Here is a 23,914-nt window from a genome sequence, read left to right on the forward strand (position 1 = left end):
GACTATTCAAGACCGTCTGGTCATCTCATCTGCTGAGTCTAATTAAAATTCATTTACACACAATTATCTCACTTTCAATCTAGACTGTTAATGTGCTCGCATGTTTCTAGTCCAAATATTTAAACATACATGTATAGAATCCCAATCAGTCTGTGGCAGTAGTTTGCGATTCCCTGTTTGCCTTGATGTCCTTGGTCCTTGATCCAAACTAAAATAACCCTGGAACAACTGTTTAATAACAACATATGAAACTGGACATTGTGCTTCTCTGGGGCTTGTGCTTGCAAGCAGTGCACAAGATGCTGGACCCCACACTACATACAGAGTACCCTAAATGCGGCATTGCAGAGACGATATTTGGCAAATTGATCCGTAAAAGAAAATTTAAACCAAAAAAAAAAAAATCTGCTTTATGGTTCAGGTAGGTAAAAAGAATTCTAAAATGGCTTTAAAAAGTCTCTGTGTGTAATCAGAAACACACAGGAAGTGTACCGATGTTCTTGTGAAGGCTGATTTATGCTTTTAAAGCCAACGAGCTCTTCTATATTATAAATAGCAGCAATGGTGGTCTTCTTTCAGTCTTCATCAATAAAGAACTGCTAGAATCTTAGATATCTGCTTTTCACGATCTTTACATTTGGCTACATGAAGCATAGACCAGCCTTCATAATCTTCTCCACAAGTGGAAACTGAGGATATTCGTACAGCTTCTGGGAGGTCGGAGAGTTTAAGTGCTGTGAGAACTCTAGAGGTGGAAGGTGGATAAGGCTCTCCAGAAAGGGCAGAGGTCAAAAGGTCTCCGAGTCGGAGTCGTTCTCGGTGGCCGTGCCCTCGCTGGATGGGCCGGAAGGATCTCTGGGGCTGCGTGGAGTCTGAGGGCCCTCAGCTTTGGCAGGAAGAGATCTCAGCAGGGTGCCTGGAGAAGGAGCTTCTGAGCTGCAAGGGGAGCAAAAAGGCATCATGGTAGCCAGAATGAGAGCCAGGCACTCAGCAACTTCCTTGCTAGGGGCGCAAGCCAGAGCGGGAGTGAGACCTGAAGAAGGGAAAGAAACAGGGGAGACGGACGGACAGACAGCCAGAAAGGAGGACAGAGAGGAACGGGGAGGCGATGGGACATAATACAGTGGTGGGGAAGTGGGTGGGAGAGAGCAGCATTTCATTAATACACAGCCAGGCGGGCAATCAGACAGGGCAGGGCAGAGATGGACACGGTCAAAGATTTGCAAGAAATGCAACGCTTTGGGACTGGGATTTTTTTTTAAAGCTTCAAAGCACACAGATAGAGGGCAGTCACACTAAAAGACACAGAGCAGAATGACAACCAGCTGCAGAATTCATTACGAACAAGCAGCACTATGAAGCATGCGTTGTGGAGTCAGGTTGAAGAAGACGCACCGTTCTCATCCAAGAGCTGCACGCTGGCTCCACGAGACAACAGCTCCTGCACTGTCTGCTTCAGCCCACTGCGAGCTGCAAGATGGAGGGGACTGAGAGACAGACAGGAAACAGTTACACGACCATGAGAATGTGCTCTCAAATCAGACTGTCCTTTCCAAATGTTTCACGAAACACACTCACGTCTGGAGCGCAGCGTTCGTGGCGTTGACCAGGGCAGAATCTGGAAGTTTCTCCAAGATGAACAAAGCACATTCTTCTTTTCCCTGTAAATGAATAGAGGACAGGAAACAGGACAATAATCTTCAGTGCACTGGAGAACTCAAATGAACTAGGAGTAAATTGCCCAAATAAAGAAATGTAACCTTTTTATCAGTCCATTCTGGAAATTTTCAATCTGTGTAAATAAATAAATTATTTTATGTCCACATGTCTGATTAGAAAATGAGTCAGGGCACTGTTGGCTTTCAGTGCGAGATGTTTTAATCTCTGTTGGTTAACCTTACACAGAATTTTAGTGGTCAAAGAGAACACCTTCAAATTTTAGTAACTTTGGTTTTTCTCATCGAGCAGAAACGGGTTTAATATCACCATTTACTTTGAAGATAAAGTTTTGGTAAGTTTTCTATGAATATATTGCCCCTAGTTGGCTAGGAAAAACAGATATCCTTATGAAAAACTACAATTAAAATTTTAGTGTGTCTACTTTCATACGAGTCATTAACCACCTCTGTGCAGTGTGACATGACAAAGACATTCAGTACTGAACATGGAAACAAGCAAAACAGAAGGAAATTCCTTTTTGTGGCTTCTGGTAAAAAAAAAAGAGATAAAGAAAACTTGTGTATAAAGGTCAAAAGTGAGAACCGGGTGGAAACTAACATGGACATATCACTATTTATGACGCAAAAAGCATATTCATAGGAAACTGAGTGGTTAGAGACTCAACCCATCCCACGTTGAGCTATAACTCTGTGGCAGAGTTTCATCAAGGAAATATGAAAATATTCTGTATAAATGCTGTTACTGAGACAAGGCTTGAGTTAAGCATGCAATCATTTAGAAAGTGATTAATTCTTGACTATATGATTCTAGTGAGCAACTTCAGGACAAAACTAAAGAAACCATGCATCTCTTGGCTCATTGGTTATACTGCATTTGAACAAAATGATCTTGAATGTATTCTTTACAGTATCCTCTGAAAAGAAAGCGAACACTCACACTGCTGCAGGCGAGGTGTAGCGCAGTGTTGCCTTTTTGGTCTGTCAAAGTGAGGTCTGCGTTCACCATGTTGACTAGATTCTCTGTACAAACACACGCACAATTATAAAAATCAGCACGGCTCAGCAGGGTAAGAGTACAAGATGTTAGAAGAGGAATGTGCTCCGTACCTACAGCGCCGATTGCCCCTCTCTCTGCCGCCATCATGAGCGCACTGCGCCCCGATTGGTCCACAGCATCCACAGGAGCATCATGGGCAAGGAGAAGCTGAAGACAGTCCACATGGCCAGCGAAAGCAGCTGCATGAAGAGGAGTCCTGGCGGTAGAAGATTAGATTTATGACACATAAGATGGTTGATTTAAGATTTTCTATGCAAAAAAAGACACACACACATATCTCAGACAAGTAGATATTTCCTGTTCAAACACACACACACACCTGTCCTTAGAGTCCTTGCAGGTTACTATCTCTGAGCCCAATGCCTCCAGGAGAAGAGTTGCACAGGATTCCTGGTCATTTATTCTACACAGACAAAAACACATGGAATTTTAATGCACCAGCATGGTGAAAGATTTTTAATTCATTTGCAGATTTCTACTTGCTAAGATTGAATCATTTGCACTGCGGGTGCATAGAAAAGGGAGTAAAAGAAGGACTGAAGACGTACACAGCACAGTGCAAAGGAGTGAAGGGGTTCCCATCAAAGCATCGACAGCCCTTCTGCTCCAGCAGCACCTCCACACAGTTCTCATGACCTGCACAGACACAAACACACAAGATTTATCTTCCCTGAATGTGTAAATATTAGCATTTTTGTGACAGGAAGTGCCGATCCCACTATTGTGACAAGCAGACACTTCATGCCTGGAGGGATAGTAGAGGACTGACCGTTGTAGCAGGCCCAGTGTAGGGGTGTGTATCCATGACGATCTTTCAGAGGAGGGATGGACGACTCTGCACAGGCCACAGTCAGCAGTTCACTGAGGCAGGACGCGTGACCCCGAGCTGCAGCTATGTGGAGTGCTGAGCGCCCCTTACAGTCACCCACCAACACCGACGCCTCCTGCTCCAAAAGACACTGCACACACTCTTCCTGACCAGACAGCAACTGAGAAAGAGAGAGAGAAAGAGAGAGAGAGACAGAGAGAGACAGAGAGACAGAGAGAGAAAGAGGAGAGAAAGTATGAGAGTGAGGCAGACATGGGGGGGCAATTTAACACAGTTAAGTTAAATCAGCAGTTGTTTGATAATAGAACAGCAGTGAAGAAAACAAATATTATTCACAGACATAAGAAGCAGTGAATGTGTGTGTGTGTGTGTAGTTTTAGCACCACTGCAGTAATTCACTGTCATTTCGCTCACCCCTAAGTGAAGTGCGGTCAGTCCCTGATTATCTGCTGCATCTACATTGGCTTCTCGCTCTAACAGCAGAGACACAGCGTCCACATGACCCCCCAGCACTGCCAGCATCAGAGGAGTCCTGAAGCACACACACACACACACACACTGAGTACAGGCAAATCATAATTAACCAAATTTTACACAAACCAAGGTTTCTTCCTCATATCGTCTCGAGGAGATTTTCCCTCAAGCTTCCTCATCTGCTGTCATCTGTTCTGAAACTTCCAACCTAAAGCTATCTTTACTACTGATATTAGAGAAGGAATTTTAAACACAGCTCGTAATATGTAGCTCCCACCCACTAACAGGTGCCATGATGAGGAGATAATCAGTGTTATTTACTTCACCTCTCACTGCTCATAATGTTATGCCTGATCGGTGTATACATTTATTTTTAATTGTTAGTGCTATTTCACATTAAAAGCACACACAAACACAAACAAATAAAAGCACTTCTCTTTCTTCCTACACACTTAATTCCATGCCTTCTCTCTAGCACTGCACATGATCATGAGTCACTCACTGTCCCTGAGAATCAGCTGCGTCCGCCAGATCGGCGCTGTCCGAGTCTTCCAGCAGGAGGCGCACACATGGTGTATGGCCATTCATCACTGAGAGACACAGTCAGATCCATTAGGAAATAGAGTTAGACTCTGTGTGTTATTTAACACAGCATTAAATCCATTTTCATCTCATTCACACACACAGAGCAGGGTGCAGTACCTGCGAGGTGGACGGGCGTGCGTCTTCGGACCGTGTCTTTGCAGCGTGCCGATGCTCCGTGGTTCAGCAGCGTCAGAGCACAGTCAGTGTGACCCCTGAGGGCAGCGAAGGCGAGAGCGGTGCGGCCCACTTCATCCCCCTGATCCACATCGCAGTGGCCCTGCAGAAGCACCTCCAGAGCCTGCGCATGGCCATGGTACGCCTGCAACACACACACACACTGAGTACAGGCATACACATACAACTCTGTCACAGCAATAGTGCTCCTTTTGAATGAAATCTATTCAACACACATGACTTAAACATAAAAAACAGTGCTAAAAAAATGACCCCTTTACCACTTTCCTTTTCCAGAGCTGCAACATGCAAATTATTCTAAGCTCCAGACCAGCAGTGATATCTTTTAAATCCGCCCACTCTTTTTACACCTTTACCTAATGGCAGTCATGTAAATAAGTTAAGGGGTGTGAGATGCTGTCATGGAGACGCAATGGCCCCACCTACAAAATCCACCATCGCTGCTTCCTCAACATTTTGAGCTATTTTGCAGTGAAACAAACAGTGCAATGGTTCTCCATGATGACGGAATAGCGATGACCTGTGACATGTCACTGGTGTCAAGTTGTACATTTATTCCCAAAATTTGAAAAGAACAAGGTGAAGAGCTAGCATGACTCACGGCTAGATGTAGTGGACTCCGGGTGCTGCACTTTTTGCCTTCGTCCTGATTTCGGTCCTCTCGTTCCAGAAGCTTCAACAACAACAAAACCACTGAGTGAATTAGTGTCCAATAAAACCAAACAATAGGAAAAAGCAAAAAGGTTCTGACCAAAAAAGTCTAGCCGGGGGTGCGGAAAATTTATCATGACATGACAGACACATGAGATCTGTGCTTTTGGAGTGAAGTATAATTACATTGCAATATGACCCATCTGAGTGTGTGTGTGTGTGTGTGTGTGTGTCTCACCAGCTCCAGGCAGCGTCGATGACCGTAGGCAGCAGCATAGTGGACAGCGCTGTATCCCTGCTTGTCCTTCAGTGAGGCAGTGGCACCACTCTTCAACAAGAACTCAAGGCACCTTGCATACATACACACACACGCTCAGCTACACAGGAGTTCCCTAAATGATAATGGCAGGCAGACTCTAAAGTTCATGCTCTTTAGTGAAAACAAGATAAAGTGCACTTACAAAGCTGCCTCCTTCTCTTTCTCTGCTTGCACTCCAGGACTCTCTGGCTCCAGGGCTACACGTCGCCTTCAGAAACACACACACACACACTTTCAGCCCTCTGCTCTTTGAGGTTTTCTCTGTGAAAAACCTTCAAGCCCCAGACCTTTAACAATTCTGTGGCGTGAGAAAAACATGACTCTATATAACATCATACTAGCCTGATAGCAACAGGCCTGATTGTTTTGTTTTATCCATTCTTGAGTGTGAAATAGACACGCAGCCTCGCTCTAACGTCACAGAAGCGTCTCTGCATTATCTACTGCAAACTTAAAAATATCCCAGGGTTGCCATGGTGACTTGAACAGGGTGGTAATACTGTACCAATCCTCATCAAGGCTCCACTTGGTGATGACAATGATTGAGAACGTGTTTGTGCCAAATAACCTCTGCCTGCCTACTCCGTTTCCATTTCTTTGTTCTCATCCTGCTCTTGTGCTCAAACGCTTGGATGTTCTGCTGTGGTTTAGATGAAGGAACCTTAGCATTCTATGCAAATGCTTTAGCTGAGCAAACTTTCAGGCAACATCTTTGCTAGGCAAAGCAGACTTGCAAACTAGCGTCTTTTTGGTTTGAGGAAACCAGTGTGGCAGAGAAAAAGAGTGTAGATGTGTACCTCCTGTCCAGGTCCGAGGCAGCAGCATAGTGCAGGGCAGAGCGTCCCCACTGGTCAGTGGCATTAATACAGGTACCGCAGGACACCAGAGTCTCTAAGCACTGATAATGACGACTTGCGGCTGCATAGTGGAGGGGAGTCCTGTGATATAGCAGACACAACACACAAACACATGCTGTAATCAAGACAATATGTGTCTCATATCTTGTGAAGATGCTGTCAGTAAGGCTGACTGGGTCATAATTCTGCTCTGCTCTGTACTGACCCATCAGATATTCAATCAGAATGTGCATTGTAAACAGATACTTAGATTATCACTTCTAATAAATTAATAAATATAACAGCGCTGACCTGCCATGTTTGTCTTTGCGGTTGTGGTCTGCTCCGCTGCTGAGCAACAGCTTCACACACTCCACGTTGCTGAAAGAGGAAAGAGAATTAATGTAGACTTTATGCAGATTTTACCTGACAAGGCGAAATGTGCAAATATTGAATTAACACAGAAAACAGAAAGCCAAACAAACTGAAGTAATGTCTAATGTCTGATTCATCTCAGCTGACCGGAGTTGTGGTCATCACAATGTGAAGTGTTACACAATCCACATTCATTATTCAATTGATCATTTTTAGATCAGGCTTTGACTGTTTATATGGCTGCTTCTATTCAAATCCATCCATCCATCCATCCATCCATTAAGAATTGTATATGTATATCAAGTATGTATATTTGTTGTGGATTTCAAATAATTTTAGAATATTTTACATTTTCTACAATATGCAAGTGAAAATGGAGACCACTGCGTTTAAACATTGTAGCAGCTGGTATGTGTTTACAAACTGTACTGATTAGCCTTATGCCCATTTCACTATGGCATGCAGATATCCAACAACTTGAGCAATGAATTAGACATTTTTGGACTTTGCCAAGTTCTTTCTACCGATACGGTCAACTATAAAGTCTATAAAGATCAAAAGACTGATATTTGCAATAAACAGAATATGCAATGCACTCTTAGATGAGACACTCAGAAGGCAGAAGGTCACTGCTACGTTCCTTCAGACTCAAAGACACTCACCCTCCAGCAGCTGCTGCGTGGAGACAAGTCCTGCCCAGGCTGTCCGGGGTGTCAATCTGGAAGCCTGCACACAGGACCGAGTCATTACTGAGGGTGCAGATTATGCTATACCTCCGTCCTGAGCGAGGATGGAGGCATGAAGAGGAGGGGCACAGACCCCAACAAAACACGCAGACAGCCATAGTGGCAGACCCAGGAGAGGGTTTCAGGAAGAGAAACACAGGGATAGAGAGATAAAAAGAAAGTGTGAGAGAGAGAAAGAAGAAAGTGTGTTAGTGCAGGATGAACACAGACCCAGTGCAAGGGAAGACAAATTTTAGACAAAGAATGCATGCATGGACGAAAGGCAGAGACAGGAACGCAGCAGCTAAAGACACCCACTTCAGCAAATGAAGCCTCTAAGTCTCTCTTCAGGGATCTAAACCCTAAATCTATAAAGATCAGCAGCTTAGTGCGGTGCTCTTAAACACAAACAGCTCATGAATACACAGCTCGTAACACGACAGGAAACGATCACACTGTGACACTACTGCACTGTTACTGCACAAGCACACAAGAAACATCTTATGAAAGATTAAAACCACACATTTGCTTATTGTGGGAATCACAAGCCTTAAATGGCCCCTGGGCTCTGCATGTCTGCTACCATGGACAAAAATGCCTTCAGTAGAGATCAATGAGAGCTTTCAGTTTCATGTTATGCCCATTATGTATTGACAGGGTGCTGCATAGCACCAAGAAGATTAAAAACAAGGGAAGTTTAAAGCCTATAATATGGCGCCAAACTTAAAGGAGCAGTTTGTAATACTGAACACCAATTTCTTTAGAGAAAAACTGCAAAAAATTGCCCCTAAGTGATCATACACCCTGAGTTAATACAACATGAACTATGCCTTATGAGTTGCCTTCTAGGGAAAGCAGCTAATCAGCTAGAAGCAGAGCTCAACAAAAACTGATACAAAAAATCTAGCCACATACATGGCATTGCAATATTATGAGTCCTAAGACGTCCTTAGTGTAGGTCTAAAAACATTTTTAAACATTAAAAGTACACAAGAATGCTTTAAATTTCATTCCAGCTCATTTCCAACCAGTACTTTGACAATTTTATGTTGCGTCAGATCTCCAAAGGCAGAGGTACCTGAGGAGAGAAGTTTCCGGCAGCAGTCAGCATGAGCATTTAGAGCTGCCAGATGGAGTGGAAACATTCCATGATTTCCTCTTCTAGATAAAGAGAAACAGAAAGAGAAAGACTTCATAAGTGTTATCCGATATGGACAGTATACTCATCTTTGGTTATAAAAACACACACACCTGGTGCAGTCGGCCCCGCTGGTGATTAAGGTGTTGATGAGGAGTTCATGACCATAACGAGCAGCAATGTGTAATGGAGTGTTGCCATCTTTATCCACACAGTCTATCTCTCCACCTGCAATTATAAAAAAAAAATATTACAGGCTTTAATTTGTGCATGCTAATAGCTTGACACTGACATTTCATCCCCCTGGTAACTCTTAAAGCTCTCACCGTTCTGAATGAGAGTCTGGGAGCGAGTGAAGCGGCCATGCACTGCCGTCATATGGAGAGGACTCTTCCCATCTCGGCTCTGAAAGAAAATAATGCAGGATAACGTCTCAGAAAGAAGTCATGAAAAGAAACTGAGATATGAGAGATAATGCAAGGGAGCAAGAAGATCACCTGCACATTGACGTCAGCTCCGTTGTTGACCAGGAACTCGAGGCAGAGGGCACCGTGCGTGGATGCAGCGGCAAAGTGCAGAGGGGTGAAGCCTTTGTTGTTGGGCTGACTCACATTAGCACCATGGTCAATCAGCTCACTAACCACAGCATCCTGACCATTAAAGCACGCCACGTGCAGAGCCGTGTTCCCAAACGCATTGGTTTCATCTATCTGTTCCAGATAAAGAAGGGGAAAAAATGAATTATGCAGTTACTTATATCTATAATCCTGTTTGTTGAAGATGATTAGACATGAATTCATTTTCTCACAGTATTGCTGAATTCTCTAATTGCAGATCCCTGGGAATGAGTTACTATGAAAACATGAAAGTACTAGCATGAGCTTGTTGCAATACATTAAAGTTTCTATAGTATCAGCTCAGTCACAGGGACATGTAACAAATATTACATGTAAAATAACACAGGTGAAACCTCAGCATACAAATGCCCTCCCTTATGAAATTTTGCATCAGCATCCAAAAAACTTGTTTGCGTCAGTGAAAAGCCAAGCGAAGCCAACAGAAGCGAGTTTACGAATTTTACAAATTTTCTTTCAGTCAATTTTCTTTACTGACAGATGTGGAATACAAACTCCATAACGACTTAAATTTGTATGCCGAGGTTCCACTGAACAGAAAGAAAGATAACAAAGATGTGAGGCCGACTTGGTGACATGAGCAACAGCAGCCGTTGGTGACTAGATGCGGGTGTGTCCAGAGACACTACAAAGTTGAGAGACGTTTATCTTCATGCAAATATGGAGCGACTTGGTGCAGCAAATTCAATGGGAATGAAGATAGTAGAGCGCATGTGATCCGTAACAGTTCACAAACTGCTTCTCCTGCATCTCGTATGATATGAAATTTATATCCAATCGCAAAATCTTCCTCCAGAATGTTTCATTTTAGTGACAATATAGCTGATTTGGAATTCTAGTTGCATTACCAACTGATAAATAACGTTAAATAACAATACACTAGCACTCCACTTTTGAGCTCTTTAGTATTTTTTCTGCCACTGGAGAGTCTTCGGGACTTTTGGATCTGAATATTACAGCTGATAGGATCCAAAAGCGTAAACTCCTCTGTCTTAAAGACTCTCCAGTGGCAGAAACCATACAAAATGTTACATAAAAGAAAATGTCTTCACAAACATCCTTGTTTTTATTGAGAACAATAGTGGAGGCTTAATTTTGGAACAACATATTTAATGTACTGTTCCTCTAATTGATGCTGTACTTTTAAGCTTTTGACTCATCCTCATGCATTGTTGCCTCATTGCAGGTTACACCCACATTTCTGCCATTTGGGAATTCTATTCCAACCCATAAGACAGACATTTTTTCCATTCAACCACCAAAATGAAACATCTGCGTACTGATCAGCTGCATCTCATGGTAAAGGGAGATTTCATTTTTGCTCGAGTGATGTACATTGCTGAGAAGCATCTGAGAAGCGAAAATGTGTTGTGCTGTATGAGTAAGTGGATGAAAATGTGTGTGTAGCTACCTCCACAGACAGGCTGAGCAGGTGTTTAACCACACCAATCTGTCCATTGGAGGCGGCAGCGTGAAGAGGTGTGTATCCTCTCTTGTCCTTACAGTTGACTTCTGCTCCTTGCTCCACCAGCCGACACACTACATCTAAGTGACCTGCAGAGGGCAGAACGGTGCAAACGCTTTAGCTACCAATATGTTTACTTCCGATTTATTTATTCTTCCATGCCACCAGATTAAATTTAATTACTGGAAAATTGCTTCTTAACCACAGCTGCTAGAGTTCAAAACTACAGTGTATAAAACGTCTGAATGGCCTGTTCTTTCCGTCTCACCCATGTACGCCGCCCAGTGAAGAGCACGGCTGTCTTTCTTGTCGAAGGCATTAATATTGGCCCCCTTCGCCAGCAGCAGATTGACCATCTAAGCAGGAAAGGAACAGGAGAAACAAAGAAATTCCAAGAGGGAAAGATGGCAAGCAAAAAAGAAAAACGACTGTTGGGTTACAGGCTGTGAGTCAGTCGTGCGTCAGTTGGTGTGTGTCTCACTTTATATAACATCCTTTTAAATACCATTCAGGATGACAGCTCCACCAAAACCAATGCCTGGAGCCAGTTTAGGAAGTGAGCATGAAAGGGAGTCCGTGGGAGGATACTATTGGAACACTTGAAATGATTTGAAGGCAGTTCTGTGCATCTCAACCCACAGGAGTGTGTTAATGAGGTGCTTGGCACAGACAAAATGAACAAAATCTACTGCTGGTATCCATTTATCTCTCTGTTGAATTGAGGAACGTGAATCATTCCTAAAATTGTAATGTAATGTTTTAAAAATAGTCATGCAACAGTATGTAGATGCACTAATATGCATGGATGTACAAAAACAGGGTGTCTGTTATACCTGGGTGTGTCCGTTGAGGGCGGCATGGTGCAGGGCAGTTCGCCCGCCACGGTCCGATACATTTACACTGCTCAACAGTGGGATTAAGAGCTCAGCACAACGCAGAGCCTTGTTGGCGGCTGCCACGTGAAGCGGCGTCTGCCAGTTCTTGTCACGTGCGTTCACGTCGGCCGAGTGACGGATCAGCACACGCACTGCCTCCTAGACACAAAGGAAGTGCGTGTGAAGAAGGAAGTTAGCAGCGACTTCTCGTTCAAGTCAACCCCACATTTACACAAGGATGTGGAAAACAAAATCTATACATCATAGAAACATAATCAAATAAATTTTAGTGTAAGGTCATTTTGTCACGTAAGGGCTCACAAATGTTTGATCTTGTCTTGTGAGTTTCGTGTGAGATTACTAATCATGTACCAGGTTATGAAACAGAAACAGGAAGGAAGTGATGTTGCTCTAACCAGTGTTAAAAAAATATCCATTTACAAGCTGCTTCTTTTTTTTCGGTCTATGGTCAGTTGACACGGCAGATTTTTACACCATACTTTAGATACATTTTAGAGATGATGACCATGATACTTGATTTGTAACCTACACACTAGGAAATCTGCCACAAAAGCATAAAACAGCAACACAAGAACAAAACGGAAAAGACTGAATGTTGGTATGGATGAAAAGTCCATAATATTTCACCGTATATAAACTTAAAGGACTGTTTTCACTTTTCATATACGTGTTTTTGACTGCTCATGTTGCTGTGGTGCAGAATCTATCTGACTGATCTTGTGTCAGTGTGATTTCCTGTTGTCCCAGATTCAATCTGTTATTTCCAGTGTAGTTTCAGTCAGCTTACAAGATAAGCTCCCACTGTACCGCTGCTTTACACCACGCTGCAGAGCTTGCATGGGCTGTGCTCTCGTAGTGCCTTGACACCTGCACATTAACATACACTACTTTTCTGAGCATATTTTGTTGACTAACAACACGTCTACACCCACCTCGCTCCGTGACGCCACGGCCCTGTGAAGAGGAGTGAGCCACATGTTGTCTTTGGCATTGACCCGAGCTCCTGAAGAAGAGAATGAGAGAGTTAACACAACACCTTTCATTTGAGTCTAAATCAGGTGTATTACAAACACAAGTGTGAGTAGGAAGATGACTTTCTTTAAAAAAAAAAAAAAAAGGCCTCCATGTTTTTAGCAAAGTGTACAGAAAAAAGACAGAAGAGGAGTCTACCTGAGAGGATGAGGAGCTCAATAATCTCCGCATCTCCGAGGAACGCTGCTGCATGGAGAGGAGTACGCTTTTCCGAGTCCTGAGAGGAAGAATCAGAGAAGAAGAGGATACATATCATCCTGAATATCATCCTAAACTGCACAAATCACTATAAAACAAAGACTTTTCCCTGTTTTGTCCATCTTTTTCTCACATTAGTGCATAACTACTTGAAATAATCCTGATTGTCATGTGATCTCAACTCCAGCCAGATTTAAATTTGACTCTTGTTTTTGGTTCTGTTTTGGTCACTCATTTACAACAGAAAAGAGATGAATACAATATCAGCTGGGCATTTTTGCATGCAATAGGAAGTATTTTGTATTCACTGATTTAACTCGTCACTTCCTTATTTACTGGTGTGTCACAACAAAGCATGTAAACTTCTGTAATATCTGTAAAAATGTTGAGAGATAATGAGAGATATTGTTCGGTATCTGCGTTTTCTATCCATTCCAGAACCTTCTCAAAGTTGGAGGATCCATGAGTTTTAAACGTCTTGTTAGAAATTAACCACCATCAATAAATATTAATTATCGAGTTATTATGGTTATAGTTATTATATTAGAATTTTTGTAATATTACAACTACTGTATCATTACTACAGTACAACCAGAAAAAACATTAGTTCAATTTCTAATAATATTACATGCCCAGGAGACAAAGAAGCAATATTGGCCACTGTATGTGGGTCAGTCACAGTGACACTAGCCTATAGCGTGTGTTTGCGAGCTCATGTATGTGGAAGAGGGTAGAAAGCACTGTGTTTTGCTGACACTGAATGAGCTACAGCTTGAAAATAAGATGCAGTAGGCATGCTTCACATATATACAGGTGCCATAAAGTGCTTGAAAAAAGTGAAACAATGGAAAAGTAATATCCCTTAGTGTACCCATGCTGACATAATTCTCTGTTTTAAAAAAAAAATCGCAATCGCTTGGGTTCTGTTAACGTGCCATGACAAATTTCCACACAAAAAAAGCCATCAGTTTCAGTGATCTACAGCGTTATCTGTTATGTGGGCTGTAACGGCATGTAGCAGTGGTTGTAGATACAGTTGTTCAAAGACAGGGATCTGAACAGAGCAGGGCAGAACAATGGAATGAATGTAAATGAAGTCATAAAGGAGGAATGCAGACTAAATACTGTGCGGAAAGCGACAGTGTCCTGTCTCAGGTGCTCCAGGCTAAATAAATTTCATCTCAGCTCATTGTCTGTACAGCTGAGAGACAAAGCAACTGAATGTGGGTCAAGAAGCTCCAAGATAGAGTCGCATACCAGTGCATTGATGTCCTCTGATTTGTAGATGAGCATGCGTATCTCCTCAGGGTCTCCATTGAAGATGGCTTGGATAAGAGCCGGCTGCAGGGGGAAAAAAACATTTCAGTCAGAATGAATACATGCTTTTATAATAACATTTAAGCAATCATTGTCACACCCTTTATTTATTTTTATTATCATATACGTGCATAGGAAAGAATTTGTGTATGTTTAGATGCCCCCATAAAAGCATAAAGGTCTGCTTTGGACTGCTGACATAAAGAACAGGCGATTCACCCACATGAGGGTGATAATCATCAGCCTGTAATGCTGCATCGGCATGTCTTTTGCATTATGGGAAACGATATCTTTACTGAAAGGCTAAACACAGACCCAGGACCACATGACAGCACACCGGGTGTCCTCATCACCTCAAAGCTCAAAGCAAAAGCCTGAAAGCACACAGACATGACTTCCCTTCTCCTAAATCTAACCACTGAAAGAAAGGCACGGCAGTGTTATCATGCACAATCATACAAGATAGCTTCCTTAAGAAAAAGAGGAAATTTGAACAGGTCAGTTACAGCAACTCTGTATTAGACCTGCTTGTATGTTCACTTCCTGTCTGTGTCTCCTAGCTGCCACCACCCCCAGAAAGAAAGCAACACTTCCTGTTGTGTGCTGTCACCTTCTCTGAAAAGATCGAGGGGAAGCTCAGAAAGCATTTTCAGTTCCGCTAGAAGAAGAGAGAGCACACATGTTGTGCAAACACACACACACACGCTAATACCAACCGGCACACAGCCAACAACTGCTTTGGAAAATGCGGTAATGTGGCCTAGTACTGGACAGGGAATAAAGTCACAAATAAGGCTGTCTTGCTCCCTCATTCTCTCAAACCCATTGACATCACACAGTCCTTTGCTCCCACTCTTTCTTTCACACACAGGCTAGTTAAGATGTGTTCCTTCAATAGGATGCATATACTCAAGATCTCTCAGTTTTCAGTTTCCTTCTCCCACACATGCTTTCAAATTTACTTTAGACTTTTTTTAGTCTTTCAAGACTTTTTTATTTAGTTCTCTTCACAAATACAACACTCTGCAGGCCCTTTCACAATAATATACATATTTTGCTATTAAGTCATACACAACAGCATTTTCTATAGTAACTGAGTGACTCATTTGAAATATGAGAAAACACTCTTGAATATGGTGTAGGTTAATAGAATAATTGAGCTGCTCTTGTCTAAGGCTGGGCAGCTTCACAGCTCCTAAATAGCAATACACTTTTCATAATCTATATAGACTAACCAGGCACAACATTATGACCACCTGTCTAATATTGTGTTGGTCCCCCTTTTGCTGTCAAAACAGCCCTGACCCCTCATGCCCTGTGTATTCTGACACCTTTCTATCAGAACCAGCATTAATTTCTTCAGCAATCTGAGCAACAGTACCTCGTCTGTTGGATCAGATCACACGGGCCAGCCTTCACTCCCCACGTGCATCAATGAGTCTTGGCCGCCCATGACCCTGTCACCGGTTCACCACTGTTCTTTTCTTTGGACCACTTCTGATAGATACTGACCACTGCAGACCAGGAACACCCCACAAGAGCTGCAGTTTTGGAGATGCTCTGATCCAGTCGTCTAGCCATCACAATTTGGCCCTTGTCAAACTCGCTCAAATCCTTACGCTTGTCCATTTTTCCTGCTTCTAACACATCAACTTTGAGGACGAAATGTTCACTTGCTGCCTAATATATCCCAACCACTAACAGGTGCCATGATGAGGAGATAATTAGTTTTATTCACTTCACCTCTCACTGCTCATAATGTTATGCCTGATCCGTGTATACACAGCAACCTTGTTTTTACAAAACTTCTAGAATGTGCTCCAATGAGACACTAGTCATTTTGGAAAGAGTTTCTAAAGCATTAAATGTTACAAGGAACTTTCTATATCAAAGTTTTAATAAAGCACCCATAAGCGTATGAAGAACCATGGCCATTGTCAGATTATTCTGTTCAACTGTTCAATTTACGATAGATACACTAGCATGGTTTTAGTAACAGACCTTCTGATGTAAGATAAGATAAACCTTTATTCGTCCCACAGTGGGGAAATTGGGTAGTTCATCCAGTCACATACGTTTATGTAAATTATTCCACTGAAGGCTCATCAGACCAGAAACTAGCTAAAAGGCTAGAGAAATTAGGTCAAAAAGGCTTAGCGAGTTTTCCCAGACACTTCTTTAGTAATGATTCAATCTGTTTTACCCTCTGTGATCTGTTTATCAAACTGATAACAGAGCTTTAAAATTAATCCAACAACAAGAATGTCTCGTCTGTTGAGTTCAAGGCGCTAGTCAGATGCGATACAAAACAAAGCTCTGAATTCTTTGAAAACTAATCAGTAATATTTAAGCACTAAAAGGTTAATAATGTCACGTTAGTCATGTTAGTAGCTTTCCAGGAGCTTCATAATCAAGGCATTTAAAGCTGCTGACCCACATTTTAGGTGAATTTTCATTTTCTATATGCTGTTAAAGAATATAATACTAAAGAGCAGAGCAGTTTGTAAGCACAGATCACAGTACATGATCAAAGAGGTCTGCAGAGGAACTGTAAAAAGCTGAGGTTTGAAATAACATGCCTCACTATTTCGTTAGAAACGTGTACTCAAGAGTACTGTTTTACAGACAAAGTTTGATCACACTAAATATTTAGCTGATTTCGGGTCTCTTTTTATTAGACGCTTTTAATTGAAATGATTGTGTGACGGCATCACAACACACGTCCAGCCAAAGCCTAGCGATTCAGATGTGTCGAACGTGAGTACAGCTGTTATACACAGTAATTACACACATATGTCTTCACTTGCTAGGAGTTTACAAAGAAGAATCCAGTGCTTGCAATTTCAGCATTTTAAAATTAAATCTGCAATTCTGAAGAAAGCCACAGCAAAATCAAGCATTTTCTGCCACAACAGTAAGAAAACACTCTGTGAACCTCTGTGACGGACAAATCCCTCGTACGCTGGGCGAATATCCTGATTCTCCATTTCTGATAACATATAAGATCTCTGCACACATCTGTACTGACATAAGATATGTTTAGCTCATTGACATGCAATGTCTGTATCAATGCAGTGAAGCACAGTACTTCTTTACTACTTATGACAGATCGTGCTTCAGTAGGGAATCGTTTGCTCCTCATTATCACATTGTCCTCCACTCCACATTGAAGTGACCAGATGTTTGTGCTGAAGCGTGACAGTGCTGTTGTGTGTGATGAGACTCTGGAGAACAGGAGCAAGGTTCTAACATGGCCTATAACAATCGAGGACATACGCCATATCCCTTCCAGCACTCCTTCTGGGCAAAGCCAGTGCTCCAAACACTGAAGCCTTTGTTGACATAAACTACACCCCCTCAATCGTTCTACTCAAGAACCAATGAGGTCACGTTACCAAATGGGGGGAGGGTTTAAGGGGGAGTTTCTTTTCTTTTGACAACTCTGCAGACCCTTCAACTGTATTATGCCTTTAAGCCAATAATCTGAGCACAGCTAGAGAGAGAGAGAGAGAGAGAGAGAGAGAGAGAGAGAGAGAGAGAGCTTGAACATGAAGCAGAACTGCTGATGCTTCAGCAAACTGAAACCGAGATGCCTTATACAGTATGACTGAGTTTTTTCCTTTACTGTTTGTATCTGTCCTCCATGGAGCAAAAGCAGAACACAGCTGAGGGTTACTGTGCATGCCTACACTGGAGGAATGTCTTTAATATAAACGAAATCTGTACATAATAGCAACAAAGATCACTTTCTAACCTCAGTGCCTTTAGGGAACATTTTTATAATGTAAAAAAAAAAAATACAGTTCACCAAAATGAGACCCGTTTTGTGCTGACACATAACAGAAGCTCAAACACTCGCCTCTACATGCTTGCTGTCTCTCTCTGTCTCTCTCTCTCTCACAGCAAGAAATCAAACCCACAGAGACTTAGAAGAAAGGGGGACGAGCAAAGAGATGCAACAACTTCCTGTCCCTTTTTTTCTTTACACAGTCAGTTGGAAAATTTGTTTAAAATTTGGGCCTGACTATCAGGCTTAGTAGTCACAATCATCTGCTCAAGATGACACCTAAAAAACTACTTAAAAAGTTCCATTTTCACACCAGGAAAAATTCCTTTCTCTGGGTAAAATAGAATTTCAATGCAGCTGCAATCCAAACATCAAATTTAACTGATTAGTTAGCCTAGTTGGACCGGATAAGGCAGGTCTAAATAACCCAGAACTTTTGAATTTTACAGTAATTATCATATTCCACATCTTTCAAATGCCGCTTAATAATCGTCAGTACAAGACTGCAGAGAAACAATAAGCAGTAATCTGTTCCACTAGATCCTTATCACAGCATTCATGTTAATAGCTCTGCAGACACTTTAGCAGAGAATCTCCCAATATTGTGTACACCATCATCAATATAACCACAGCAGGACGATTCAATTCAAACGAATTTTATTTGGGTAACAACTCTACAGACATAGTTTTAGATCCCTCAAGAGCAAGCCAAATGTGAATCTTAGAGGAACCTGATTTAAAAGGAAAGCTCTTCTGGTTATATGTACATCATTACTCTTCTACAGCTGAATAATCAAGCAGTAAAACAGTACTTAGCATCTTGAACAAATGATCAGTATGACTATGTAGTGAGGAAGAGCGCTGAGAGGAGCACAGAACCGTCATTAAGATTACAGCAGCTATGTTTCTGTACGCCTACAGCATCCAGATGAGAACTGGGTGTAACAGTGACCTGTTAGAAAGCGGATAGAACAAAAGGTTGTTGGTCATCAGAGGTATGATATCCTATCACATGGATGGACCCTGTTTGAATCAGATTCCGCATACATAAATATAACTTTGAACTTCTAATGAAAAGGGACGTAGAAAAGACGTCTTCAACCTAGGGTCTGTCTGAACTTCCTTCCTTTTTACTATATTTGCTCACTACACAAGGTTTTTTTCTGATTTAAAAGTCAGACAAGTGACTATTAAAAAACTATTTTATTTTAATACCGTCTTCCAACACTTTATTTTATGTTAGATAATAGCTTAAACCATATTTTCTGAAATCTTGCTAACTCAATCAAACTACATTTTTACATTATTGATAATCAGCAGTAAAGTTGTCTCATGAGTCAGAGCTCTAGTTGTCTCAAGAGTCTCGTACATTTCATCACTAAGCATGGCTAAAACCAAGGTCTTATTAGGATTAGACTACCTGAATGACATCGACCAACCACGGATTACTACTAAACTGGCAAGAGTATCATGTTTACTCATCATTGCTTTAAAAAAAACTCTTCAAATAGTTTTACAGATTAGCAATTAGCTAATCACCCATTCATGTGTCGGAAATGCAATGCATAAATTCATGCTGATATGAGCCAGCAGCTTTGGGTGATGATCCCAACAACTATAAGAATGGGGAAATTGTGTGATCTGCGGTATGATTGTTGGTGACAGATAGGCTGGGTTTATATCTTTCATCCATCGATTAAGCCCACATCTACTGGAATTTTCACATACAACAGTATCTAGGGTTTACTCAGAAAGGCAAAGTGAAGAAAACACATCCAGCGAGCCGCAGTTCTGTGGACAGAAGTGCCTTGCTGATTAGAAAGGTCAATGAAGAATGGTCAGACTGCTTCAAGCTGTCAGAAAGGCTACAGTAATTCTGTACAGTTGTGGTGAGCAGAAAATGCACAACAGGTGGATCAGCTACAGCAGAAGAAGACCATGTCAGGTTCCTCTTCTGTCAACCAAGAACAGAAAGCTGAATCATCAGTGGGCACAGGCTCACCTGATACATCTAGATTTTTGCTGAGACACACAGATGGTCAGAATTTGGTGCCAACAGCAAAATTCATGGACCCAACCTTTCTTGTGTCAACAGTCCAGGCTGGTGGAGATCATGGTGTGAGGAATGTTTTCTTGGCACACTTTGGGTCATTAATATCAATCAATCATCACTTGAATGACACAGACTATATGAGTATTATTGCTGACCTCATGCAGCCCTTCACTGCTACCATCTTCTAATAGCTACATCCAGCATGATATGCACCTTGTCACAAAGCAAAAATAGTCTTTAAATGGTTTCGTGAACATGATAATGAGTTCAGTGTTCATCAGTGACCTTCCCAGTCACTGGATCAGAATCCAGTAGAACACGTTTGGGATGTGGTAGAACAGGAGATTGACAGCATGAAAGTACTCTTAAAAAAAAAAGGATTTGTGCAATGTACTCATGTCAGAATAAACCAGGAATGTTTCCAACACCTTGTGGAATCCACGCAATGAAGAACTGAGGCTGCTTTGAGAGCAAAGGGAGGCCCTGCTGAGGATTTATCAGAAAGTTTAACTGTCAACTTTAATGACAGATTCAGCCTCTGTCACTCTTTTAAAACTTTAAAAAAAAAAAAAAAAAAAAACATTTTTATTCCTATTCCTACAAGGTTATAAGACAGGAATTCCAAATAAATGTTTTTTTTAGTTGGATTAATGTTAGATTTTATAATAAAAAAGCAAGCAAAAACAGCCATTGATGATTTCCTGATTAAACAATACAGAAACGTTTATGTAGAAGTCTTCACAGTGAAGTCAAGACATTAATTCTAACATCATCCAATACTTAGATTGTTGGCTTTATTGAATATGCAAACTGAGACAAATTTAAATAGACAAATCTTAATTTGCATGCAGATGTAAATTTTTTTTTTTTTGGAAAAAGTTTTTGTACTTGTGAAAACACCAGCAGAAAAACTGAAAAATTGCTATCTTGTGATATCTATCAGTAACAAAAAAAAAACAACAACCTCGAGTCACCCACAGAGTCACCTTAATGTCTTTAAAGACTTTTCAACTCACAATCCCTTCTTTAATCTTTATAAAAATGTCTTCGAAACTAGCCTGGTACCCGGGGCGAGAGCTTTCGAATGTGTTATAGTGGTGTGGTTATAGATAGGGAAAATGAGTCATGCTGTATAACCATACACTCTTCACACTATCATCAGCAGGACAGACAGCTTAACACAGCACACTGCGGCCTTTTGGGTAATCCATGCTTGGTCAGCTTTACAAAAAAAACATTCGGTGCATTAACAGTGAAAGATTTTGGTGCATTCTGGTACTAAAAGCTGAACACGATTACACCGAACCTAAATTTGAAACAGGACAGAAGAACGAATCACTAAAAAGTCAGCACTAATTTATATGTGGACAGAAATAAAGGCACCCTCTGAAAAAAAGCAAAAAAAACATTTATAGTATGTTTTGTAATTGTGTCTTACCTGGAAAGGTGCATGGTATTTATATTTATATGTATTTTTGAGAGTAAAGCTTTAAAAGGTGTTCCTTAAAGGTCAAATTTTGTATCTGTATATGTAAGTATAAAACATGTATCATCAGTGGTAGAATAAAAAGTAGAGTTTGATACATTTATATCTGAGTGTGTATAAATAAACATACATATACATATATATATATATATATATATATATATATATATATATATATATATATGTAAGTGTGTATGAGGAAAAAATGTGTTATAATCACACACCCTTCTCATTATGCGTAATAGACTAGACAACTGAAACTGCAATTACAAGCAAGACCAAGAAATATTCGAAGTATTTCTTTTCTCTAGATGCATTCCTATGGTGCAGATAAATAAGCAAATAGTTTGACATTCCTTCACCTCTGTGTAAGTGTGGCGGCATTTCGGAGACAAACCTGATCGGCGAGTTTCAGCACTGCCATATCGCGGTCACCTGAAGCGACTCATCCGAACTGGTGCAGATGTGAACACTGATGCTAAAGCGCCGCTTTGCTTCTTCACCGATCTGCTCGTAGCAGGCACAAAACCCCCGACGCACAACGATGCCCCTATGATGCAGATCGTAATGTCGGGGCCCGGGGCTTGATGGCGGCCCTGGCCGGTTGGTGAGTCGCTACCTCCAGCCAGAGAGCGGAGCAGGACCCGTGATCCAGTGGAGGAGGGATGCTGGGATGCAGACGCTGCTGGAAATACTGGAAAGTATCCGCATTTGCAGTGAGCTCAGTGAGAACTGAATTCGGGTGTGTATCCGCTGCACATCTTCCTGTATGTTTTTTATATATATATATATATTCGGATGCGTTCAGAAAACAGGAAGTCAACGATTTTTCTCTCCTCCCCCTCTGCTGCTCCTCTGCTCAACAGACGGATCACCCATACTCCAACAAGCCTCGCCTCCTGCGTTACAATTGGCTAATAGGGGGACACTCGACTAGCCAATCAGAGATAAGGAGACTGGGCCTGAGGGTGAATACTGGGGTAAAAGCATTTCGTTGAAATGGAGCTTCTAATGTGAGGAAATGCTGAATGTGAATGTTACAAAAGGGGAAAAGGAAATACCCATGTAATAAAAAAAAAAAAAAAGCTAAAAGTTTAATCCGTGTAAATGCTGTTCATGTTGGTTCCAAACTGTTTACACTCAGTAGTTGACCTTCACACTCCAACTAGCTCTGAGGCCCAATCTGCTTTGTGTAAAGAATTTGAGTCACAAGAGCTCTCCTTTCTCAGTATTTTCACCTATGAAGATGTTTAGAATTTTTGCAACCAAAACCAGGAAGTGCAAGGATTATCCACCGCTTTTTAAAGTAGTGTATGCACACTAATGAAATCCAGGCTCTTCCTCTTTTACTGGCAACACTACAGTGCCAAGTCTTACATTTCAACCACAGCATTTATTATATTGTGTTGATAGTTTAATTATTATACAATGAAATGCGTTTTATATAATGGTCATTCCTTCACGCAGTTGAGTTCATCTTATCGCCTTTACGGGGCAAACATGTAACCAGTGTATACATACTTTCAGCAGCCAGTATACTGGGTAGGACCTGCTTTGTTGGTTTCGGAACAGAGTCAATTCTTTGTAGCATAAATTCCACAAGGTGCTAGAAAACATTCTTTGAGAGTCTGGTGCATGTTTACATGTCTACATTGCTGCAGATTTGTCAGCTGCACCTACAGTAAATTAGCCTTTCTTCTACCAAAGTGCTCTATTGGATTCAGATCTGGTCACTGGTGAGGATTCTGAAGCACACTGAAATCTCATTGACCTCTTCAGGAAATCAGTTGAGATGACTTTGTGACATTGTTATGCTAGAAGTAAACTGTATAAGTTAAGAAAATAGATGCCATAAAAAGGTGCTGATGCTTAGCATTACTCAGCTGGGCTGTGACATTTGGTAGATGTATCCAGAACATCTTACAAGAAGTGTGTTTGAGGTCTCTATTAATGAATCCATCAGTCCTGGTTTACTAGGTCACAGACTATGAATATCATCAGTCTAAACTCTGTTGGGAGGTAAAAGCCAGAAAAGCACAACTTTTCTAAGTGCTAGTTTAAGTACTAGATGTTAAATCATTAGACATCATTTGGAGACTGCCAGTGACTCAGCAGTTCAGACATCTAGGGGAAGTTCCTTCCACCACCTAAGTGCTAGAACAGAGAAGAGTCTTGATGCATA

At 41.4% G+C, this 23,914-nt stretch overlaps 1 protein-coding gene across 6 annotated transcripts; it reads right to left on the reverse strand.

The window, feature by feature from the left end:
* Positions 1-22: 22 nt before the first annotated feature.
* On the reverse strand, positions 23-22,598 carry ankrd44 (ankyrin repeat domain 44). 6 transcript variants are annotated; one of them, XM_058391084.1, is made up of 28 exons: positions 22,130-22,598; positions 14,347-14,430; positions 13,030-13,108; positions 12,792-12,862; positions 11,797-11,997; positions 11,232-11,319; positions 10,910-11,052; positions 9,361-9,573; positions 9,190-9,268; positions 8,977-9,091; positions 8,804-8,886; positions 7,663-7,780; positions 6,938-7,006; positions 6,587-6,727; positions 5,932-5,997; positions 5,709-5,820; positions 5,421-5,492; positions 4,742-4,961; positions 4,542-4,629; positions 3,980-4,097; positions 3,506-3,725; positions 3,285-3,372; positions 3,056-3,139; positions 2,787-2,932; positions 2,617-2,699; positions 1,579-1,661; positions 1,396-1,487; positions 23-936 (listed from the first exon to the last, which is right to left on the reverse strand). In XM_058391084.1, the coding sequence occupies exons 1-28, from the start codon at positions 22,154-22,156 to the stop codon at positions 905-907; spliced, it is 3,015 nt and encodes a 1,004-aa protein (XP_058247067.1). In that variant the 5' UTR covers positions 22,157-22,598; the 3' UTR covers positions 23-904. The 6 variants fall into 6 exon arrangements, 5 of the variants coding, with proteins under 5 accessions (XP_058247067.1, XP_058247063.1, XP_058247066.1 ...); XM_058391080.1 differs by having other exon boundaries at positions 23-1,033; XM_058391083.1 differs by having other exon boundaries at positions 23-1,033; positions 4,742-4,943; positions 7,663-7,726; positions 22,130-22,597.
* Between the last annotated feature and the right edge of the window lie 1,316 nt (positions 22,599-23,914).

Source organism: Hemibagrus wyckioides, linkage group LG06, assembly GCF_019097595.1.
Source record: "Hemibagrus wyckioides isolate EC202008001 linkage group LG06, SWU_Hwy_1.0, whole genome shotgun sequence".
Lineage (NCBI taxonomy): Eukaryota > Metazoa > Chordata > Actinopteri > Siluriformes > Bagridae > Hemibagrus > Hemibagrus wyckioides.